Genomic DNA, 22,719 nt, shown 5'->3' on the forward strand with positions numbered 1-22,719 from the left:
AACGGGGTGAGAGACAGTGTCGAAGGCCTTCCGAAAGTCCAGGAAGACTATGTCCGCTGCTACCCCTGCATCTAATGATTTGATGATCTGATCATTGAAGGCCACCAGGTTGGTCTGACAGGACCTGACGCTAATGAACCCATGTTGGTTGCCCCTAAGCATGATCTCCCCTGCTGGCCCCTCATGGATATGCACCAGAATAATTTTCTCAAAAAGCTTGCCCAGGATCGAGGTAAGACTAACTGGCCTATAGTTTCCTGGGTCCTCCTTCTTCTCCTGTTTGAAGATGGAAACCACGTTGGCCCTCTTCCAGTCCTCTGGCAGCACACCAGAGCACCTTTTTGTACCTCAAGAGTCAGCCTCAGTTCTGCATTCTTGCAAATGCAGTGCCTCTAATATGCAGCCAGTACAAAACCCCCATGTTTTCATATTCTAACCCATGGGGTTATTAACTAAAAATAATTTTTTGCTGTTCTGGCGGTATCTGGGCGGGGGGGGGTGTGCATGTGAGGCCTGTGCAAAGCGGCAAGTATTCTATTCGGATTAGCCCAATTCGGAGGGACAGTGATTCGATTCAGTGTTTCAAATCACTGTCCCAATTTGATTCTGCTGATTCAGATTGGAAGAATCAGCCATAGACTAAACGGGCAGCAGTCCTCAAGAATGCTGGACACAGCTGCCTCTAGCTGGTAAGTCTGTTGTGGTAGGAGGAGGGAAGGGGGGGCAGATCAACACCCCCCACAACAAGGGAGGGATTGGGGCTGAGGCTGGGACAAGCTGCCCAGCCGGGGTTGGGGGACTCAGGGAGGGGGCTCCTGCCATTGTGTACCACTGGTCCAGGAAGGCATGGGAGTGGGCATGTGCCCCTGGATCTGCATGGGGCAGGCGTGTGCCCCCAGATCTGCACGGAGCAGTAGCTATGCCCTTCCACTGCTCGCCCAGCCTCCGCGCACCTCCTGGACAAGCCTGCAGTCCCCCCTTCCATAGTCCCTGTTCCACTGCTCTGTGAGGCGGGTGGAGAGAATGCATGGGAATTCTTGCAGTCCAATAAAGAAAAACACGAAAGAGAAAAGCTTTGACAAGGCACTGGTAAAGAAGAGAAATCACTTAAGTCACGTTATGCCCAAAGCAAAATGGTTCCTAAGTTATGTTAGTGGTGATATATTTGTGAGAAAAGAAGATACTTGAAAAAATTAAGGCTCAACAGCTTTCTTTTCATATTTTCCTTGCTTTAATGTACTGTTTTTTTATTTTGATTGCAAGGTAGTTCTTCCTGGCTTCTGTCATCATTCATAGTGGTGTGCTTCCAGTTGTTTGTTTGATAATGCCAACAAAAGAACTTTCTTTGAGTTTTTTCTTTCTATAGAGACAGTGGCATGGCTTTCAAAGATGCTGGGCACTTGCAACTCCTCTTGAGTTCAGTTTGAGTTTTGTATGCCTCAGCAGGCTGCAATGTCTTAAGCTTAGCATCTCTTTCCTAGAACACAAGTACTTATCAGAAACAAAAGCATCTAGTAACAGTGCTAAAATTGCCTGGCAGCCTTAAAAGGGTCCCAAGGTACTCCAGGATGCTGCATCACCCTGGTTGAGACTCACTGGTCTTGACTCTAAAGTCTTTCATTTTTCTTTTTTCCTTGATTCAGTATTAGTTGATGTTTTCTATTGGGACCATTTTTATACATTTCTAAAAAAAAATGACCTTTAGGTTTGAATTTTTGTCTGCTTTGTCTCTGCCTTGAGGTGACTTCTTTTAAGACGTGTTTGTTTTTAAGTTGATGAAAATGCCTTTAGCCATACTGATATTTTAGAAGAGTTGAAAGAAAACACATACACACTTTTTTAAAAAGCATTTGGAGAAAATTCTGCTCCACCTTTTTTGTCACTTTAAAATGGTTAAAAACCTCTAAACGTTGAACTGAGAAATCAGTTGTTTACTTACTAAGTTTGGGGAAAATAATTTCTGGATACGGTTATGGGCATCCCTTAAGATGTTATCAAAGCATAGAATGTCTAGAACTCTTGTGGGCCCTGCAGTAATATTAACAGTCCAGAGTTTGAGATTTTCACACATGTAACCACACATCTAAATTTTTCAGAGAAACTCAAAATTAAGTGAGAAGCTATAAATAATTTTATATTCATGTCCTGGTAATGTAGACTGTGAACAACCTATTAATCGTCCACTGTCAAAGACTGTTAAAATACCTGTAATTTCCAAACCACTGCTTCATCGCTGCAAAGGCCCTGCTGGCTATACAAGAAGAAATATTTATTCTCAATGTAAGTCTGAACAAGAATGAGATTTGCTGGGTCTCTACACAGTTCATTTAGGTTAAAGAGAAATCATAGGGTAAAGATACAACAGAAATATCCTATGGTGGAAGGAAAGTGATGGGGAAAGGCTTATGTGTAGCAGAGCTCTTGTACATAGACTGAGTAGTTCAGGATGTTAGTAATGAGAAACAGTCTTTCACCTTGATATTCTTGTGTCTAATCTGCCCCATGTCAGGAGTGACAGAAAGTCATTTCCTTCAGATGGTGTTTAGTGTGGTCTCTGTCAAATAAGTTGGTGGTCTTCGTCTGTTTCCTAATAAGCAGTTGTCAAAATCAAAGAACTCCCCATTACAGTAGCAATAGCTTCAACCACCATAGCTGAAAAGTCTAATGGAAGATGGAAAGTGAGGACTTAGCATGTGAAGATTATGAATTATCCCTGCTTTTCAGCTGGCGGATGCATTAAGCTAGAATTGGAGGTTGTTAGTGGGAGAATATTTCTGTGATGTTGTTAATGCTATACTTACTATGAGGATAAATACTAGATGTCAGCTAGATTCCCTTCTGTGACCAAGATAATATACTCAGTTCAGCTAAGGGAGAAAAGCTGGCTTTAATTTACTTTTGCATTTCTCTGATTCTGGGACCACGGGGTGGGGGGGGGGCTGGGAAAGAGGATAATCTTTAATGAATTATAATTTAAAATGGCCTTGTAACTCTTCTAAATTATATCCAGCTGTCTGATGCCCCAAAGGGTAATCAGCAGAATCTGTTGACCATCACCTTTTCCCTGAGAATCCCCCAATGCTAGAAAACAGGTTGGGGGTGCAAAACAATACAGTCCTAACTGAGGGAATTCTTAGCTTAACAGACCTACCAGATTTCTAGGTGATCTATTAGTACAGCACTGCAAAACAGGTGGAATATAGGCAAGGATCAAGCCCTTCTGGTTTCAACACAGTTTTACCTTTATGAGCACAAAACTAACCAGCATTTTGCAAAAAAATACGAATGAACTGTCCAGGTTGTAGGAAAATGGATGAACATGAAGTTGTCTTGTTCCTGTTTTATAATACAGATTCAACTTTGAACTGATTAGCTGGAGCTGTCTGTTTGGCATGGTTAGAGTGGGTTTCATCTGCAAGTACAGTACCTATGTAATCCAGATCCTATTCATTAAGTGCAGACTGGCAGATGTGCACTTCCTTTTGCAGTTTTCATATGAGCAATGCTGTTTACAAGAAATTTTGTGAGACCACCCAGCTCATTTCACTTGTAGCCTGTGCTAAAGCCAGGCACTAGTCTCTAGAGAGGTGAAGGAACTGTAATAATTCCCTGCCCTGCCCATTTTAAAGGACGTGACTCAGTATAGATGGAATTTATAAGGCTGTACTGCCAGTCAGCATCTAAGTCAAACAGAGTGCTACACTGAAAACTCGGAGAAGGGAAGGTGGCCATAGAAATATTCTGTTTTCTCTCTGAGGTGCCCCCAAATAGATACAATCACATAATAATAAAGATATACATAACAAAAATAAAAGAGCATCAAGCAAATGAGACCTAGTTTGGAAAAAGACATGTTAATATACCAGGGGGGAAAATAATCTGAAATATGAATACAAAATCTTATACTGAATAAGGATTAAGGGTGAGAATGGACCCAAGTTAGCTGTGACTGTAATGTAAATTGTTAAAAAGTTGGCCAGTATAGTTTGGGGGCTGTGTGCTCAAAGTTGGAGTCTGTGGCTTTAGTATTACTCCACCTGATATACTGCATTTAGTCTTAAATACTTTAGCAGGAAAAAGTTCCTTCCCTCTGAACTCCTTCCAGTTCAGAGAAGACATAATGTTGAAGGGTCTTAAGAGAGAAATTTATGAGAAAGACCTGCAACGTGAACCACTAGAAAACTCTGTGTAGGACCCTGTTGGCACCATTTTATCAGTGAGTTGTATCAGACTGAGATTATCTCCCAAATGGAAGGAGAGAGAACCTTACTGCTGGAGATTTTTAAAACTACACAGGGTAAAGCAATTAAAAATGTGCTGTAGAGAATAATCTTGAATGGATGTGGGGTTGTACTGAATATTTTAATAGATGTTTCATCTCTGATATCTGTGGTTGTGGGAAGTAAGCTCATAGTATATGACTCTTAAAACTACGTGCAATGTTAATCTGAGATTCTAAAACCTGAAAGTGAGAAAAATCAAAGGGAGGTTCCTATAGCAACCATAACTCTTTCTCATTTTCTGAATGCATTATGATTTTTACAATATCATGTTTTTTGATGCAATGGCATTCTGGGTAATATTTTTATTAGAGCTATAAATTGACTGCATGAAAGTGAAAATATTTTTATGATTTTTAAAAAATAGATCATCTTTTTGTTCTCAAATGGAATTGTCCCAGCCAAAGGATAACACAGTAGTGATGCATGACTGTCTTCCTTTTTTTTTAATTTTTATGATTTCATACACCCAGATTGGTCCTGGGACTGTGAGTTGCATATTTGCCATAGGGATATTTCCCAGAAGATAGACTGAATACTTATCATTGTACCTGACAGTAGTTATTAGCTAGTAATAGCACAGGTTTTTACATAATTATGCACAGTTGTGACAGTAAATGATCTATGAATATTCAGTTCTCTGTTTCTGATGGGCTACTGTAATCCCTGTGCTCTGAAAAATTCTTGTGTTTAGACTTGGAAAACTGTTTACCAGCAATTCTGCTGCTACTCTAGCATCTTTCTTACAGTTGAAGCCCAAAATACCAAACTGCAAAGGAAGTAGGTGTAAAATTGCTTAAAGAGATTTTTAAGTTTAAAAAATATCCTCTTTTATTAATTTCTCTTCTCGCTCATCTAATTCTCTTTTCCTGTTTTCAGTTTTTAACCCAGAAATACTACTGTCCACAGAATAATTGTTGTGTAATTATCTTTTAGCTGAGCAAATCTCACTTTTTCTTAATAACTACTACAGTTATTCTGATAAAGTTGGCCCTAGGGTATACTAATAATGATTCTCTCTTTGCATGCACATTTGACCAATTTACTTCTTGAAATCAAAGAAAAATCTATTTCCTAGAAGGTGGCTTGTTTTATATTCCATCTCTCCAAGAGTTCAACATTTCTCAGCAGCCTGTTTGGAATAAATTCTGTTACTTAACACTGAAGCATTGAAGTGGAAAAGGAGCCCATCTTACTGAAGACTGTATTCCACACCTGGAGAGATTTTAGTAAAGGCACAGGTGGATCTAAGATGACGGAGACAGGAGTGCAGCCACAACTCCTTGAGCTGCATGGCATGTACACAGTGAAATATGCTCATTGTGCATATTCTACACAGTAACCCCTTGATCCTGGATGCTCCTGACCTCCCTAAGCTCTCCAGCATGTCAGTGGAGTTTCTTTTGGGAGTTCCACATGTGCTGCATGTGTGGGTCAGCCTGGAGTCCCTGCTTTCAAGCAACTCTGGCACCTTCTCCTGTTTGCTCTTTTCTTCCTTCCTCTTCCTTCTCACTGTCTGAATTCAGCAGCATAGGAAAGAAGAGGGGACAAACAACAGTGGTACAAAACCTCTGGAGCTCTGTGAAAGCATATCTGCCAACTGCTTGTCCTCTCCTTCCTCTGAGGAGGGAGAAGACCCAACAGCATCATGCTTCAGAGCTGCCTAGAAGTCCAGTTGGTGAGCTCGCAGAGCTCACAGTACATGAAGAGCTCCCAGGAGCTTCACTAACATGCCAGTGAGCTCTGAGAACTCACTGCACAAAGTGCACATGCATTGCAGAGCCAAAATTGAGAGCACAATTGCAGTGCCACATACCCTCTGGATCTGTCCCTGAATCTGTTACTGAAAGACATTATCAAGATTTCAATGTTATGTTTATGTGTATATACATGAGTTGGTATACAACTGAAAGTTGATAATCAAGTTCCTGAGAATTTGCAGACTTGGGATGTAAAATGGCTTCCTTGTTTCCTTTAATTTTCTGGTGGGCAATATTTACATGTTAGCCAGGGAACATGCAACAGTATTACAACATGAACACATTTAAAACAACTATCACAACAAAACCCATAGTCCATCACACAGTGGTGGTAAATTCACACAGATTCTCTTATTTACTAGAATTAGCCAAGTGCATTTGTTCTAAACTAGCCTAACATACATCATAAGTAATGCCTGTTGGCGTATTTGGCTATATTAAAACTTTGCTAAAAAGAGGTCACAGGTATTTGTTGTGAAGGGGGCATATGTTTCTGTTCTTCCTTTTGTACTGAGAGGTAAAGAAGTGAAAGTATGGAAGCAATGATGCTGTTTTACATTTGTCAAGCTAGGAATGAACAACATGAGAACATCTTTTCCTTAAAATATTAAGAAAATTTGTCCAACTCAGTTAAAGCTGCATATAGATGAAATTAGAAACAAAACCAGTATCACATATGAATGACAGAGAAAAGTTAGTAAAGACATTTGCCATTAAGGAGAAAATTGTTTAACCTAAACAAAGTACAGAGACAAGCTCAAGGAATGTTTCTGCCAATATCAACATTGATATTAGCATAAAGTAGTGATAATTGAGATCTCAGAAGATCCAAAACTAATTTTCTCCTTTAACAATCAGTTAACTGAAATTTCACAGTATTGCCTTTCTTTTTTTCAGAACGATAAGTCTATGGAAGATATGCAGATAATGGGAGAAGATGATCTTTCAGACCTGAGGGGAAAGGTTTGTTAATCTTAAAGTTAAAAGAGAAAATTTAGAGGTATCAACTAAAAAGCTCTTGAGAAAGGTTGGTTAATTTTCTTTGAAGGAGGGACACAGTGTACATTAACTGTATACTTAAAGCCACTTCTGACACTTCCACAATTTAACCAGTTCATGAAAATGGATGTTAATTTTTATTGCTTTCTGTAAGCATAGAACTAAATGATATGCCACTACATCTCTGTAACACCAGTTCTTTCAATAAGATTGTGGATGAGCAGAATTTAGCTTGTATATCTTATTTGCACTTGAAGGCTCTAGTAAAGTTTGAACTATATAGTTCAACTGTGGGACTTGTCATCTGCTTAAGTAAATGAGAGGATATTTCATTTTCAACATTAGGCAATCTGCAAATTCTGTATGATTGAGTTTCCTTTTCTGCTGTGGTTGAATATAGTGATGATTAAAAAGAAATAGCTGAATCTTTTAAAAGACTATTTTGATCCAGGACTAGTAATACAAAGCAGTACTTGAGGAGGAAGGAAGACTGATTTCATTAGGCAGATGGTCTTTGTGAAAAATGGTAAGAAATGTGAGCCTCACTGAATGTAGGCAATATTCATCTTGCTATTTGTACTATGCATGCAGGTATTCTTGTATTAACTGGCATTGAATAACATCAGTTTCCTCTGTAAATCAGATTAAAATGTAACACGAGCAAAGTAACTTGTTTTGTGTTCTCTTACACTGAGAAAAAGGCATGGAAGATGCAATTAATTAATTAATTTACTTTTATGAAATAGATCTGGTTCAAATAAAACTTGAATATAATCGTATTTTGTCATTAAGGTATTTTAATTACAGCTGTGTCTTCAGTTTGCACTCACAATTCCAAATATGTGGATTGTGTTCTCCAAGTCAAGCACTAAGAATTATTTTTTTGCCAAACATTTTTACTTTCCACTTTCTAGTTAATCCAGCATTAGAAAAGCGTATTTTTCCAAGTGAAGATTGTGTGTGTTTGTCCCTGTACATTATATGTGGGTTTGGTAATACTGCTTGTTATTAAGTACCTAATCTGTTTTCAGTAGCTTAATAAGGTTTTCCAAATTTAATCATTCTTTGTTGAAGCTTGAATTTTTCATTTTGGGTGTGTGGGCACTACACATTTAATCAGGGATTTGAAATATGTTTGAGGGACTGAGTTACAGTATTGTTGCACTAGTGTTGAGGGACAGAGTTAAAACATTGTTGAAGGTTCAGGGAATGTGCAGTTGGTCTAATGAAAGATCACAAAAAACCCTCACCATCTTGTGAAAATATGCCCAAGTTTGGTAAAGTTATAAGCCTTGAAAAAATGCGGTTTGCACATGATATTTAGAGACTCAGAACCAGGAGATGAGATGTGATGGCACTGGGATGGTCTGGAAAGAGACTAGAAATGAGTATTTGGAAAGACAGGATGTTGCATAGAGATTGAGACTTTCTTTTTTACCAGCTGAAACCTTAGAAGAAGACTGCAGCCAGAAGCCCTAGGTTCCCTCTTCCTCCCTCAACTTTCACTTCCTGCTTCTGCCCAAGAGGGCAGGGAAGTGCAGTTCACAGCACCAGGAAAGCCTGTGGTGTGGTGCCGCAAGGCAGCTGAGGTGGGGGCCAAGTTGCACATGGTGTGGGGGTGGCACTATCTATGTGCACAGTGCAATGGCTGCCTTTGCGTGTGGTGCTGGTGGCGGGGGAGGCCTAGGGGCTGACCCCAAGAGCGTGTGGCCTACACGGCACATGGCCCCTGCCTGCGTAGAAGATGGACAGCCCTGCCTTGGAAGAATCTGTCCTCACCGAGTATGGGTGAGCCTCTCACAGCTCTTAGTGCTGACTAAATTTTGCACATTGAACATGCTTCATCCCAGGGCAACCAGGGCAAAACCAGACTTTGAAATGGCTGATTTGGCCATTGAGTGTTGAGCATCTCTGGCAGTGAAGCTGCTCTTTCAGATTTTTTACTTTAGCGGTCCCAGTTTGAAAATTGGGGCTCACACTGTTCCAGTTTTTCTGGCTGTTCTTGGCTGTGGTACGAGCAGGCACAGCAAGGGGAAGTAGGCTCCTGTCTCTTCTGTGATCTCAGCGATGGTCCTGGTGGCAGAATGGAAGAAGTAGTTTGATTTCAGTGTAGGGAAAAGAGATGGCAGCAGGAGGAGGGGCAATAAAGGAGTGATAGACTGCAACAAGAAGACTGATGAGAGAGGCCAGACCAGATAAAGGACAAAGGAGTGAAACCAGGACTGGCTTGGAAAAGACTGTTTAATAATATTACTCCTTCTGGCCCAAATAGTCAATATTTGAGGTTTTCAGTTTGTTTTTGCTGATGATAATTGGCATTTCTTTGAACACAGGAGGAATCAAATAGGAGGCAGTTTCCTTTCTCATAGTTCCAAGCCCCTTTCCAGCTACCAAAAAACATAACTAAGGTTTACGAAGTCAGCCACTAAAAACTCTTTTTGCCTTGTTTCAGGGCAGTGTTGCAGTACGTTTCTTGCCTCTTTTTTGGCTTTTCTTTGGACTTTTTTTCTCTGCTTCTGTTTGCTTCTGCTCACAGAAACATAGTTAAATCAGTCTCCTGATCCTGTGTTTGTTATAAGACCTCTAGATACCTTGTTGCACTGGATAGCCCAGCCATTCCCCAGGTTTGTGTGCAATCTGGTCCTTGGACAGTGATTTTCAGCTATATCAGCTATCATAAACAAAGGGGCATTTAATTATTCCCTTATTTAGTCCAGCAGCCTTGATGCAGTAATGTAAGTGCCAAATTCACTACATAACAGGGGAGATGAATTAGGCTTATACAGGCACCCTTCATTTTAGCATTTCCTGAGTTTTGAGTATTAGACATTGCCAGCCAGCCTCAATGATGTTTTAGCATAGTTTTGTGTATAATGTGTGTGTGTTTTAAGTGTATCAATTTCAGGCCTGAAAATTGTTATTTCACTTTGTTTCAAAAAGAGCAACCTCTTGTATTTCATACTTATTTTCTTCTCAGTTACAAAAGACAGAAGTAAAAATCTGAATGACCACAAATGACTTGATTATATAAAGCTTCCCATTGTGGACTTAAATGTTATGTACAATTTTTAAAGAAGATTATAAGAAGCTTTTGAGATGTTTAGGAAATTGGAAGTTTTGGAGAACTGATTTCTCAGTGCTATATAATAAACCCAGAAGCAAATATTCTATACATTAAAAACAGCCTACTACGCCGCTTCAGAACATAGCAACAACTGCCAGATTTACCTACAAGCAAAACTTCTGTGGACTTCAGTGGGGAGTTTTCTGAGAGGAACAGCATGTTTTTAAAAAGAGCATTTGGAAAATGAAATACTTTTTTCCACTATGATAAAGTATCTTGTCATTATATAGTGGATTACATGCAAATACCATTTTTACTCAAATCTAAGACAAATCGATTTTACCCAGTAGGGATGTGAAGGGGGCTTATCTCAGGTTTGTATACAAAGCAGGGAGGGTAGGCAGCTGCTGTGGCTCCAACTGGCCCTGAGCCCAGGTTGGGACCAGACTCAGACCCATAGCAGCTACCTGCCCCCCTCTCCACTTCCCTCTGCAGCTTGTGGCCCCCACCACCACTTCCCTCCTGGGCATGGAGCATGTAGAAACTCCATCCTCTGACCAGCAAGTCAGCAGCACTGACACTGCTCCATGGCCTGGCAGGGGCCATGTTTCAGTGTGCTTTGCTCCACGACTCAGGAGAGAATAGAGCCTGAGCAGCATCCGACAGTAAGCCCGGCAGGGTGGGGGGCAGGCAGAGAGTGTGGGAGAGCAGAGGCTGGGGAAACTGGGGGAGGGGGGCAAGGAGGCTGCAGGGGGAAAAGTGGAAGGGCCAGAAGGCAAAGGGGTGCCTGACTCCCCATAGCCCCAACCACTGCTTTACGTGCTGAAACAGTGGGAGATAATGAATTTAAGACAACCCTCCAATAATTAGATTTTATACCTGAAAAATTATAACACATTTATAAATTTTCCATATTTAAAATCTGATTATTGGGGGGGGTCTGAAATTAAGGCTTATCTTAGTTTTGGATAAATACAGTATTGCAAAGAATTTATAGATTGTAGACAGGAATGTTATATTTTTTTGTAGACAGAAAACTGGGATAGAATTTGTCCCATTTTTAAGCTGGAGTATACAGAGTTGACTATCTGACTGAGCAGCTTCATTTCCAAAGATGCTGAACTCCTTCAGCTTCTACCAATTTCACTGGGAGTTTAGGTGCACAGCATACTTTGCATGTCAGGCCATTTGAAGCCTGATCTAAAGTCTACAGAAGTGTATGTGAATCCTTCCATTAGGTATCCAGGTTGTAGCCGTATCATTTCTATGCAGGAGAACTTTTACAATGCCTGATGGCCGGTGTTTGTGCCTGAAAGCTTGCAATTAAAGAACCTTTTTTTGCAAAAATCTTGTTGGTCTAATAAAAGATATCATCTCTACTACGAGTCCTAATCCTTCCATTAGGTTTCTAAATAAAGTGCTTAATCTTGAGTATCGAGTCTTGATAATTTTAGCTCTTGTTACCAATTTGAGCTCACAGAATATACTAGTGGCAGATTGAAGTGTAGTATTCAAGTGTTCTGATACTCATTTCTCCTGTTGCAGTCGATGCAATATTGCTTCCTCCTCTGGGCAATATTAACAGAATATTGTGACTTTATTGACCTGTATTTTTACTATGCAAAGATTTAAAATATTCACTTACGATGTTTTCTTACACCGCCACCCCCCCCTTCCAAAATAGGACGCACACCTTGTTTTTTGGGAAGGCAGAATGAATAAAAAAAATTTCCCAGAGTTAAGGCTGCAGAGAGCAGGCATAGAGCCTCATCTTCAGCTCTCTCACTCTCCCTTTCCTACTCAGGTAAAACCTGTTGTTTTAACCCTTTCTGTGAAGAGCTGTTAGCTGAAATCAGGTAGATTACAATGAGCCTTGAAATCAGTTGACCCCCTCAGCACAGCCTGAATAGAAATGCCACTACTAGACAGCTGATTTAAACTTCTGGAGAAGCAAGAATCAAAGCAGTGTGTGACTGCACCACTGCACCCCTTCTGGACATGCCCCTGCTGGACTCTGTCTCCCCCTTCATGCAGCTGCTGAAGGAAGGAGAAACAAAGGAGCAGCAGGGTCTAGCATGCTTCTACTCTGGGCAGAAAATCATTTTCCCTGCTTAAGATGTGTGCCCCAGTTTTTGAAGCCTAGTTTTCGGCAAAAAGGTTTGTGTGGTATGTAAGTAAATATGGTAATGATTAAGGGCCATGTATCTCAAAATGCTTAAGTGAAGTGCACAGGTTCCTTCGAAGTTCAGTTAGTATAAGTAATTTTAGCTGTTTTGGAACCCTAGCCCAATGGAAGCTCAAGTGTTAGTTAGTTTTAGAATGCATTTTCTTAAGTAATAATATTTACAACTTCAGCTAGTCTTGATTCTTAAGGAGAAACAATTCAAACACACATGAAAAGTTCTTTATCATTGGTTATCATCTTAGAACCTTTAATATCATTGAGTATGCTCCACATGCTGATCCCCTACTCAAGTTCAGACTGCATGCTTGAGAAAGCTGTAAGGAGACAAGCATGCTTTAAAAAAAAACAATTAGGCTATCAAAGGTAGTTCCTATGTTGGGGCGGGGGGGCATGTAGCCTGCAGTAAGCCTCCCAGTACTGTGCTTTTGCTTCACAAAATAGTTGAAAACCTTGAAAAATTAGTCAACAAGTTTAAACCACATGAAGAATAAATGCCCTGGGAGAAGAGATTTAACACTACAGGCCTGCATGCTGTTTAAAAAAAAAGGCCTGTGCAGTTTAAATGACTTCCATTAAAATGTCATGGAGCCATTATTGGAGATTTTTCATGACATGGATCATAAATAAACGTTGTTGGCAGGAGCATAACAAACAGAGTTTCACCTGGGGCAAACCCTGCAGGAGAGCAAGAGGGGAGAGATGGGGAGAAGCAGCCTTAACTATGTTGGGTCTCCTACAAAGTCTCAGCTGAACTGCTGCTGCCACCACACATGCTCTCCCTACCCAGCTGTTGCTCTTAAAGCAGCAGCTGGGAACTGTTCTGGACTTCACTGCTATGGCCATGCTGCCAGGGCGCAGACTCTATGAGCATGGGAGGTTATTCCAGCACCCCTCTTAACTTGGTGCCCAGGGCAGGTGCACCTCTCACCAACCCCTAAGTATGCTACTGGGGTAGCGTACCCCTAAGTATGCTGCTGGAATTAAGAGTACTGGTATAGCTGAAGAATCAACTTCTATAATCAAAATTGTTCATGACAATGAAAAGCTTTCCTCTAACTGTTTAAATGGTAAACCTAAAGTGTCCTATTATCTCATTTCATGGCTAAAATAGTTGCTTAATTTTCATTTGTCATAGCTGACATGATGCTTAGAGTAAGAAAATTATCCCTAGCATGCTTCAGGAAAGGAATAAAAGTTGAACTCCGAAAAATGGTTAAGATTCCTAACATTCAGTGTGAAATTAAAAAAAAAATTAAATCAATCCAATTTATATATAAATGTCCAAAAGCCATTTGGCACAAGAACTACTCCTTTCATAGTGTTAATACTATAAAAGGACTTATATCTTAAATTGTTTAGTTTAAATTGAATCTGGGTTGAGAAGTGATAGCTCACTAAAAATTGCAACAGACATTTAATTTTACCAGGACTGTGAAGTACCACTGCAAATTGCCTCTCTCTATACTTTGTCTTGTTTCATGGTATTGTCAGCAACTTCTGAATTATGTACAGAAAAGAAAAAAGAGTGATTATTGCAAGCAGAGAGCCACAGATATAGAATTTACTACATGAAGTGGTTGGATAGAGAAAAATTATAATGATTAATTTCTGAAGTTATGGGGTTGGCCATGTGGGTTAAAGCCCCTTCAGGCAGGATTTGTCCTTTACATTACTTCCTCTGTGCTATAACTCCTAACCAATTTTAGAAGACTTTTATACTAAAGGCTTCTATAATGAAGTTGACTTGGATACATTTTGTATGAAGTTCATTATCTGATTTTTTTTTTTTTTGTTTAAAAATAGGGGCATAGGGTTAAAACGTTATGTTAATGTAAAAGCATATATGTGCATGTGTGTGTGTATATAGTATATATATACCTATATAGCTTATTTTACTATATTTATCATGCTTGTTATATATATGGGAATGTTACATACTTTTAACCCCATATTCCTGTTTTTTAAACACTAAGGAAAATAAGAGTATGAGTGAATATAGGTGTGTGTAAGTAGGTATTTAATCAGGTTTTTTTCCTCCACTTTTTGACTTTAGTTAGCAAGTCTTCATTTATGCCTCCTGTGCCTTTTTCAAAGTGATACCTACCCTTCTCTTTGGTTACTTCACAGTCAGGATATTCAGCAGCTGAGATGGTTAACTCAACATACAGTAAACAGGCTTTATTAACTACAGGCACAGCATGGGCTAAGCATTTTGTATCTATTAAGACTTCTGATCTTGTTTCTCAGAGAACCTTGGGTGCTTGTACACATGTGGGGAGGATGCTCTGATGCACTGTAATTACAGCATGTCAGAGCAGACTCGATTAAATGCGGAGCAGACTCGATTAACTAATTAGCTGCTCCAGCCAGCCTCTGCATCTCATGTATCAGCATCCCTGTGCTTCAAAATGGTGGCAGGGGCGCTTTAACTAAAATCCATTCAACAAGCTATTTTGAAGCGCAGCAACACTGATGCATGAGATGCTGTGGGCACTTTCATTAGAATGGCTTTCAGAGATGCTCTAATTCAAGCACAGCTTCCTCCCCGCATGTGTAAAAATGCCACTTATGCCTCTAACAGCAGCCTAAAAATGAAGTGGATATAGTCAGTTCAAAACTGCTTTCCAAGTCTTTACTTTGACAACTCCTAGTCATTTTTACCTGTGATGTAGTTAAAAATAACATAATATACGTTACACAGTAGACAGTGGGGCCAAAGATTTCCTGAGTGGTATATGAACTTAACTGATACACAGTAGGGCTGTGCAAGGCTTCAGATCCGGAGAAGCTTTGGATGCTTCGGCTTCTGAAACAGCATGTCTGGATCGAAGCGCTGGCTTCATTATGCTTTCCAAAGTGATCTGGAGCTTCCGAACCACTTCAGAAGAGCTTCGGAGCCACGTCAGAGATCCGGCCATAGGGTATAATGGGGAATCAATGAAATATCAATAACTTTGTTGTTTTTCCTCTAATTTGGATGAAACTTGCAGGGATGGTAGCCTTTGCTAATAGAATGAAGCCTACCAAGTTTCAAGAAGATCAGTGCAGGGGTTCGGGGGGGAACTGTACCCCAAATTCCTGAAAGCAAAACTCATGTCACATGTACGTGCTACACCATAGAGGGGTGAAAACTGCAGGGGTGGTAGCCCCTGTTGAGGCCACAAAGCCTGACAAGCTTCAAGATCAGTGCGCAGGGGTTTGGAGGGAACTGCACCTCAAGCTGCAGATTGTCGGGGGGGGGTCGGGCAATTTCCCACTTCCGCCTCCCTGCGGCGGGATCGCTTACCGTTCACCAAGGGTTGGCTCACCGTGTGTTGGGCGCTTACATGCACTTGCCTCGCCTGCCACGACTTTGATGATACTAGAGTTGGTTCAGATGGTCCGGCGCGTGTCGTCCAGTTATGGGAATCCTCAGTGTCCGCCGGTCCCGCGTTGATGAGGGCTCCTCCACCCCTACACCCTCGCCCGTTCCACTGGGTGGTGACCACCTATCCGGCGCCTCCACTCAGATTGTCCAGAAAGAAAACATACAGATTAACACAAAATACTACGGCCAGGGGTTCCACGTGTGAAGCGTCGGTTTCAGTCTTCAGCCGACAACCTCCTGCGTTTCCTGTATGTCGTGGGGTCTAACCCCTCTCTAGCTCCCGATGAGCTCTGCTAGGGACCTTGTCAGGTTCCTCAATTTTACAGTTAGGGCTCCCTGCGGCTGTTACGCCCCTAGTGCAGGTGCTACGGTATTTACAGCAAACAAGTGCCCTTATAGTAGAGTCAATACGGTGACCGGCTCCCGCTGGGTTACGGCCGCTCCCAACTGGCCACATAACAGTTCAGTCTTCCCCAGTCCACCCACCTGGGCTCTCCGGGCCCCGCTGGTGCTGACCCTTCTGCCAACGGGTCCTACCGTGCTGGAGGGCCGCTTGCATCCGCTGCCACGAGCTCCGCCGGACTTCAGGTTCCTCACTGCCTGCTTCCAGTTCCGCATTCCCCCCTCTGGCCAGCCCCGGCCTCTCTTTTATGACGGCCCTGTGGGTACCAGCCCCTCCTCTCCCCGCACACCTGGGGAAGGTAAGTTCCCGCCCTGCAACTGAAACCGGCAGGCGGATGATCGGCAGGGCTCCGCGCGGGCAGGGAGCCGCGGAGCCCACCGACTCTTCCTCTTCCTTACACAGATGAGCAAAACTCATGACACGGGTAACCCTGTGTGTGTTAAGGTGCAGCAGGGTGAAAGCTGTAGGCCTGCTAGCCCCTGCTGTGGCCACGAAGCCTTCCAGCTGTCAAGGAGATCAGTGCAGGGGTTCTGGGTTCTGGGGCCCTGCATCTCTAGCTGCTGACAGGCAAAACTTGTAACATGGGTGCTTGTGGAACTGACTGTCTCTGTCTTGGGGCAGTTGATTGTCTGTATTGACTATTTCCTCTCCTTAGTCTGTGGTTTTGTAGGTGTTAATCATAGCTAATTAACTAGCTACATTAGCTAGCTACTGTGTATTGAGCTGGTCCCTGAGTGAATCATGATTGATTGGTAACTGGTAACACAGTAGCTTAGCACCCAGGCCAGCAGTAGTGTCTTCCCCACCCCCACCCCCATGCCCTGCCCCAAGACAAACATAGTTGCACAAGTACCCATGTCACAAGTTTTGCCCGTTAGGAGCTAGGGGTGCAAGGCCCCAGAACCTCTGCATCTATATCCTTGACAATTGGCAGGCTTCATGGCCACAGCAGGGGCTATCATCCCTACAGCTTTCACCCTGCTGCGTCTTAACACACACACTGTCACTCATGTCACGAGTTTTGCTTGTTCACAGCTTGAGGTGCAGTTTCCCTCAAACCCCTGCACCAATCTTCTTGAAACTTGGCAGGCTTTCTGGCCTCACCAGGGACCACCACCCCTGCAGTTTTCACCCCCCTGTGGTGTAACACATACACGTGACATGAGTTTTGCTTTCAAGAATTTGGGGTGCAGTTCCCCTCAAGCCCCTGCACCGATCTTCTTGAACCTTGGCAGGCTTCATGCTCTTAGGAGAGGCTGCCACCCCTGCAAGTTCCATCCAAATCAGACAAAAAACAACAAAGTTATAGATATTTCATTGATTCCCCGTTATACCCTATGGCTGGATCTCCTGAGGCAGCTCCAAACCTTCAGAGCCACTTCAGCCAGATCAAGGCAGAAACCTGGTCTGGAGCTCTGAATCAGATCCCCGGCATCCAAAGTGGCCGGATCCAAAGCTGGATCAAATAGCTGCCTGCTCGCACTGGCCTAATATACAGATAACCAATGTTACAACATAAGCAATAGGCAGCACTTGAGACCATCATAGTGTTATACAGTTAACCAAATCATGTACTTACTCAGTATACATATGAGTGGAGTACATTATAGCTATTAGTGAGGAGGTATTTTTCATGAGCTCTGTTTTTTAGCTTGCATCTGCTGTCTCCCAGACATGTAACTATATTAAGATGGCCATCAGTAAATCAGTTTACAAATTATAAAGACAGCAGGGGAACTTTAATTTCATCTGGACTTTCTTCATATACTGCAGTGAAGGCAGTTGACAATGCCAAGATGCCAAGGACCATTGTAAAACATCAAAGCATAGCATTTTATACTTGTGGGAAAACTGAAGACTCTATTTGTACTTAGAATAGAAATGCTGTGGATATGTGAACTATATGCAAATCATTCATTTTGTATTGCATTTTCTCATTGAATAAGATCCACTAATTAAAAGAAAGTGGTACCTCATTTGTGTAATAGAGTTATAGAGTGTATCCATTACTGCTAACATTTCGGTGGTGAGAATTATTTCATAGTGTGTATATATATCATATTGATCAATTCATAACTTCCTTCATATAATATTATTTCCCTGGCTTGTGTTAACTCTTTTTGTTCAGACTGTTCTACTGTTTCTGTACAAATGTCTCAGTATGTGCTCTTAAAAGAAAAAGCAGAAGAGAAAGAAACTCTAGCATTCCTCTATATCATGTGCATCAAAGATGGCCCACAGGTTTCACCTGGCCCATGAAGCCCTGTCATCCAGCCCTTGGTGTTGCCCCTGGATATAAATTGACCCACATGCCCCACAGGTCCTGAACCAGGTAGAGCACTAGCTGCAGGGGGGAGTGACTTGTACAGCATACCTCGTGGGCACCACATAGCTGGATCTGGTTTCCTGGGGGGGGGGCCACAGGGAGAGTGGGAGGGAAGGAGAGAAGGGGGATCCATAGGCCCAATCCAGCCCATGGACTGACCCTGCACTACTCATCCAGTCTGCAGGGCCAAATGAGTTTATTTGATTTTATTATGTACATTTTTACGTAATTTTTATTGTTCCCTTCCTTTTTAATATCCTTTTAATAAATAGACCCAAAGATTTGCTTAGGTGAAGAACAAATACCTGTAAATAGTCAGAAGTTCCCTCTGAGAGAGACCAATGTGACATAAACCTCAAATACCGCTTTCTCTACCTTAATTTACAAAAATGTCACTGGCAAATGAAGGGAATTGATTCTTGTGCTCTGTTCAGCATCGGTGAAGCCTTACCTGGAGTCCTGTGTCCAGTTTTTTGGCCCCACTCTTCAAGAAGGATGTAAACAGATTTGAAAGAGTCCAGCAGAGAGCAGCAAAAGTGATTAGATGCCTGGGAAGTATAATTTATGAGGAAAGGCTGGGCGGGAGGGGGAGGATTTGATTACAGCCTTCAAATACCTTGAGGGCAGCTATAGAGAGGATGAAGATGGGTTTTTCCTTTGTGGCCACAAGCTGCAGTAGAGGAGATTTAAGCTGGAGATGAGGAAGAATTTTCTGAGTGTGATGGTGGTCAAGCATCATGAGAGCTTTAGGAAGAATCATTAATAAAAATGTTAGAAATCTTCTGACAAAAAATAGCAGTAGTTGCTATGCTTACCTGTTCGTACCTATGTGTGTCCTCATATGTTGATGATTCATGTAGTTCAAGATGATAAAATTTTATTCTACAGATGAATTGAAGAAAAAGATAAAGGATATTTTGTATCTGGGGTTAACATCTCACTCCTCAAAAGTGAATGGCTCTGGTGTGGGTGGAATCCTTATCTTCTCCAGTATGTATATTTGAACTTTGTTCTCGGTGGCTATGGATAAACATATTTACATGCCTTCTGAGTGGCTTTTCTGAGAAACATCTGGGAACTTTTCCATGCTCCATTTTATTTAATGTATATATTACTGATGTATCCCTTTGGGCTGATCAAGGTCTTGTATATTCATGGCTTTATTCTAGTAATTAGTCTCATTATTCTACTGATAATTTCATATACAAAGGTACTACTGCCTCTGTACCTACTTGATATTCCCCTGCTGACACATTCAAGGATTACATTTGTCCTCTTACCTATAGCACTGTGTTAGGAGTTATTGTTCAATTTGTTACCTACTATGGCCAGAAAGTCCTTTTCAGTTAGGGTTTTCTAGGATAGAATCTCCCTTCCTCCCCTCTGTAAAGTATGACATAGGTTCTTTGATTTTATATTATATGTACAATTTTGCATTTGACCATGTTAAAGCACTTTGTGCTGTGCTGACACAGGAGCAGACTTAGTTTTCTGCCTTAAAAGCCTTCTCCAAATCTCCAAATAGGACCATTTTTTCCTTTGACACTAACTCTTCAGATTGAAAATGATGTCACAAGTCCAAAATAATTTATTATTTACTTCCTGGAGGTGAAATACAGTTTCCACAACACACACTACTGTCAGTCACAAGGCACACATCGTATTAGTTAACCTGGCTCCATATTTTATGGACCTCTGAGGAAGTAAACAGTAGAAATGTGTTGACTCTCTTCTTTTTAGCATTTCTAGCTAATCACAAGCCAGGACTCCTGTTACATGCTTTATAATAGAAACTTTCCAGTTCATGTTATAAAAGCACTAGCTTGAAAGGTAATAAGCTAGAGAGCAATCTTTCTAGATTTGTCCCGGTTGCTAATCCATTATTCAGAGTAAAGATTTTCAAAGACCTACCCCTGATGCGAACTATAAAAGTAAAAGTGAAAATATATCTCTGATAAAAATGATGAATTCATAGAATGTATTTGTAGGTTGTGACAGGGAATGTTTTACTCTAAAGAGTATGTGGGGAATCAGGAAGTCAGATTTCCTTTACTTTAGAATGTAATCACTTTTTCCGCACTCCTTGCTCCTCATGTGGGCCCTGCCCCACCTGTTGAGAAGCACTGCTTTAGAACTTAACAGTAGGAGTAGGATATCAAAAAGGGTATGGAAATTCAAGTCCTCATCATCCTTCATAACATAGAAATTCTCTATTATAAGAATGTCTCATTCCTCTGCAAATCACTTTTGTATAGACAGAGTCTGATGGCAAATTGCCTAGATGATTATTGATAGTTTCATAGTTGGTAGGGTCGGAAGGGACCTGAGCAGATCATCAAGTCCAACCCCTGCCATAGCAGGAAAGAGTACTGGAGTCAAACGACCCCGGCAAGGTGTTCATCTAGCCTCCTTTTAAAAACCGCCAGGGTAGGAGCCAGCACCACTTCTCCTGGAAGTTGGTTTCAGATCCTAGCCGCCCTGACCGTGAAGTAGCACCTCCTCATGTCTAGCCTGAATCTACCCTCTGCCAGCTTGTGACCGTTATTTCTAGTCACTCCTGGTAGCGCTCGGGGGAACAGGGACTTCCCCAGTGCCTGCTGGTCCCCTCTGACTAGTTTGTGAACGGCCACTACATTCCCCCTCAGCCTTCTCTTGTGGAGGCTGAACAGGTTCAGGTCCTGTAGTCTCTCCTCATAAGGCCTGTCCTGCTGCCCCCTGATCATGTGAGTGGCCCTCCTCTGGACCCTCTCCATGCTGAAGTGTGGAGCCCAGAACTGGATGTATTACTCTCCATCCCTCTTGAAGTGTGGAGCCCAGAACTGGATGCAGTACTCCAGCTGCAGCCTGACCAGCTTCTCATAGAAGAATATTAACCATCTTAGCTACTTGTTTCTCAGTATGAGGATGAATAACCTAGCAGAACTGTATCAGCAGCAAAATCAGCTGCTGGTTACACAAATGTAGGACCAGATTTTACTGTGCTTACATTGAATGGTACTATATTCTAAGAGTTGATTTAGTTGGAATAGTTGAGGAGCATGGTACTTCTCAATGTAAGTAAGATTGGTACAATTAGCCCCCTAGTTCCAATACCAGAAAGCACATATTTTAGAAAAACATATAAACCATTATCTTATTTCAGAAGATATTGCTGCTACAGCTTTGTGTGACCCTGGGGACAACATACTGATAGTCTGGGTTTGTACAAACTGAAATAAAATGAATTTATTCTCAATTATATTTTTCTCATCTAGTTGTATTCTCTGTTGCTGCCTGCTTTTGTGCATAGGATTTACAATCTGCTGCCTGTTTCATCACAGCACAGAGCAGTTTGAGGTGGCTCTTATTCAGCATACATGATATTAGGAGCGCTTTCTGCATCCTAACACATTGTACACCTGTACAAGGGCTCTAAGTTAGTTGTCAAAGTTTTCTGATTTGTCTTGTTTTTTGTTTTTTTAATGCCTGCTTATTTTAATTGTGATGTAGTTTGTACTGCTTGCTGTATAACTGAGTTTCTCTTATTTGTTTCAGAATGTCCTGATTGTGGAGGTAAGCTGGCTCTTCCTGGAGTGCTGCATGTAGACAACAAAATCACCATTTTGCAGTCAGCTTCTAAAACATTATTCACAATAATGTTCTGATTTCCTGAGCTGGGAGAACACGAAATAGGAAGCTATTGATTTGTTTGCTGACCCCTTGGCTTCCCAATACCTGTGACTGGCTGACTGATCAAACCATATTTGTGCTGCTCTAGAGAATCCATTTGGGAACCACCCTTAGATACCCAGGAGCACATGTGTCTGCACCACCTTCCTTCTGGTGGCGAGACAGACTTCTGCTTCTTTCTAGGAATCATTCAGTTGCTTGGGGAACAACAGTACCTGCTGCAGTGATGTCCTTAAACTCTTTGTTTTCATGACTTAGGACTGGTAAAATGATATGGTCCTGTGTATATCTCATAGCCTCTGAGCTTTCCATGTCACTTCCACAGGCCGTTTGGGTAAGACAGTTGCTTACACTTGCAGTGTCCATGCTGGAGTACTCCACCATGCCAGCACTTCAAAAGAAAGTGGCTCAGTGGAATCTGGTGCTTAAAATCAGGGATACTGAAAATAAGATATCACCAATCTGGCACTGCAAAGTCTCTGTGTCTGTAATTCTCTTTAAAACAAGACACGTTAAAGGTGGGGTGGAAACATAGGAGGCATGTGGTGGACTGGTTGGGGTAAAATAAGCATCTCAGGCCAACTCTGCCTATTTAAGGTGTGAAAATGAATGGTCTGGGAGGTGCCACAAAATGAATTAATAATGGTTTGAAGTGGTTTTCAGTAC

The 22,719-nt window shown here is 41.7% G+C and overlaps 1 protein-coding gene across 1 annotated transcript in view; it reads left to right on the plus strand.

The window, feature by feature from the left end:
• Positions 1-22,719, plus strand: part of PRTFDC1 (phosphoribosyl transferase domain containing 1) — a 79,042-nt gene that overhangs the window by 49,820 nt on the left and 6,503 nt on the right. The window contains exons 5-6 of the mRNA XM_019507956.1: positions 6,938-7,003; positions 21,919-21,936. Of these exons, the coding sequence (XP_019363501.1) occupies positions 6,938-7,003; positions 21,919-21,936 (84 nt within the window). The remainder of the gene's footprint in view (positions 1-6,937; positions 7,004-21,918; positions 21,937-22,719) is intronic.

The sequence above is a fragment of the Gavialis gangeticus genome, unplaced genomic scaffold, assembly GCF_001723915.1.
Source record: "Gavialis gangeticus isolate Ggan-Ray unplaced genomic scaffold, GavGan_comp1, whole genome shotgun sequence".
NCBI classification, from domain to species: domain Eukaryota; kingdom Metazoa; phylum Chordata; order Crocodylia; family Gavialidae; genus Gavialis; species Gavialis gangeticus.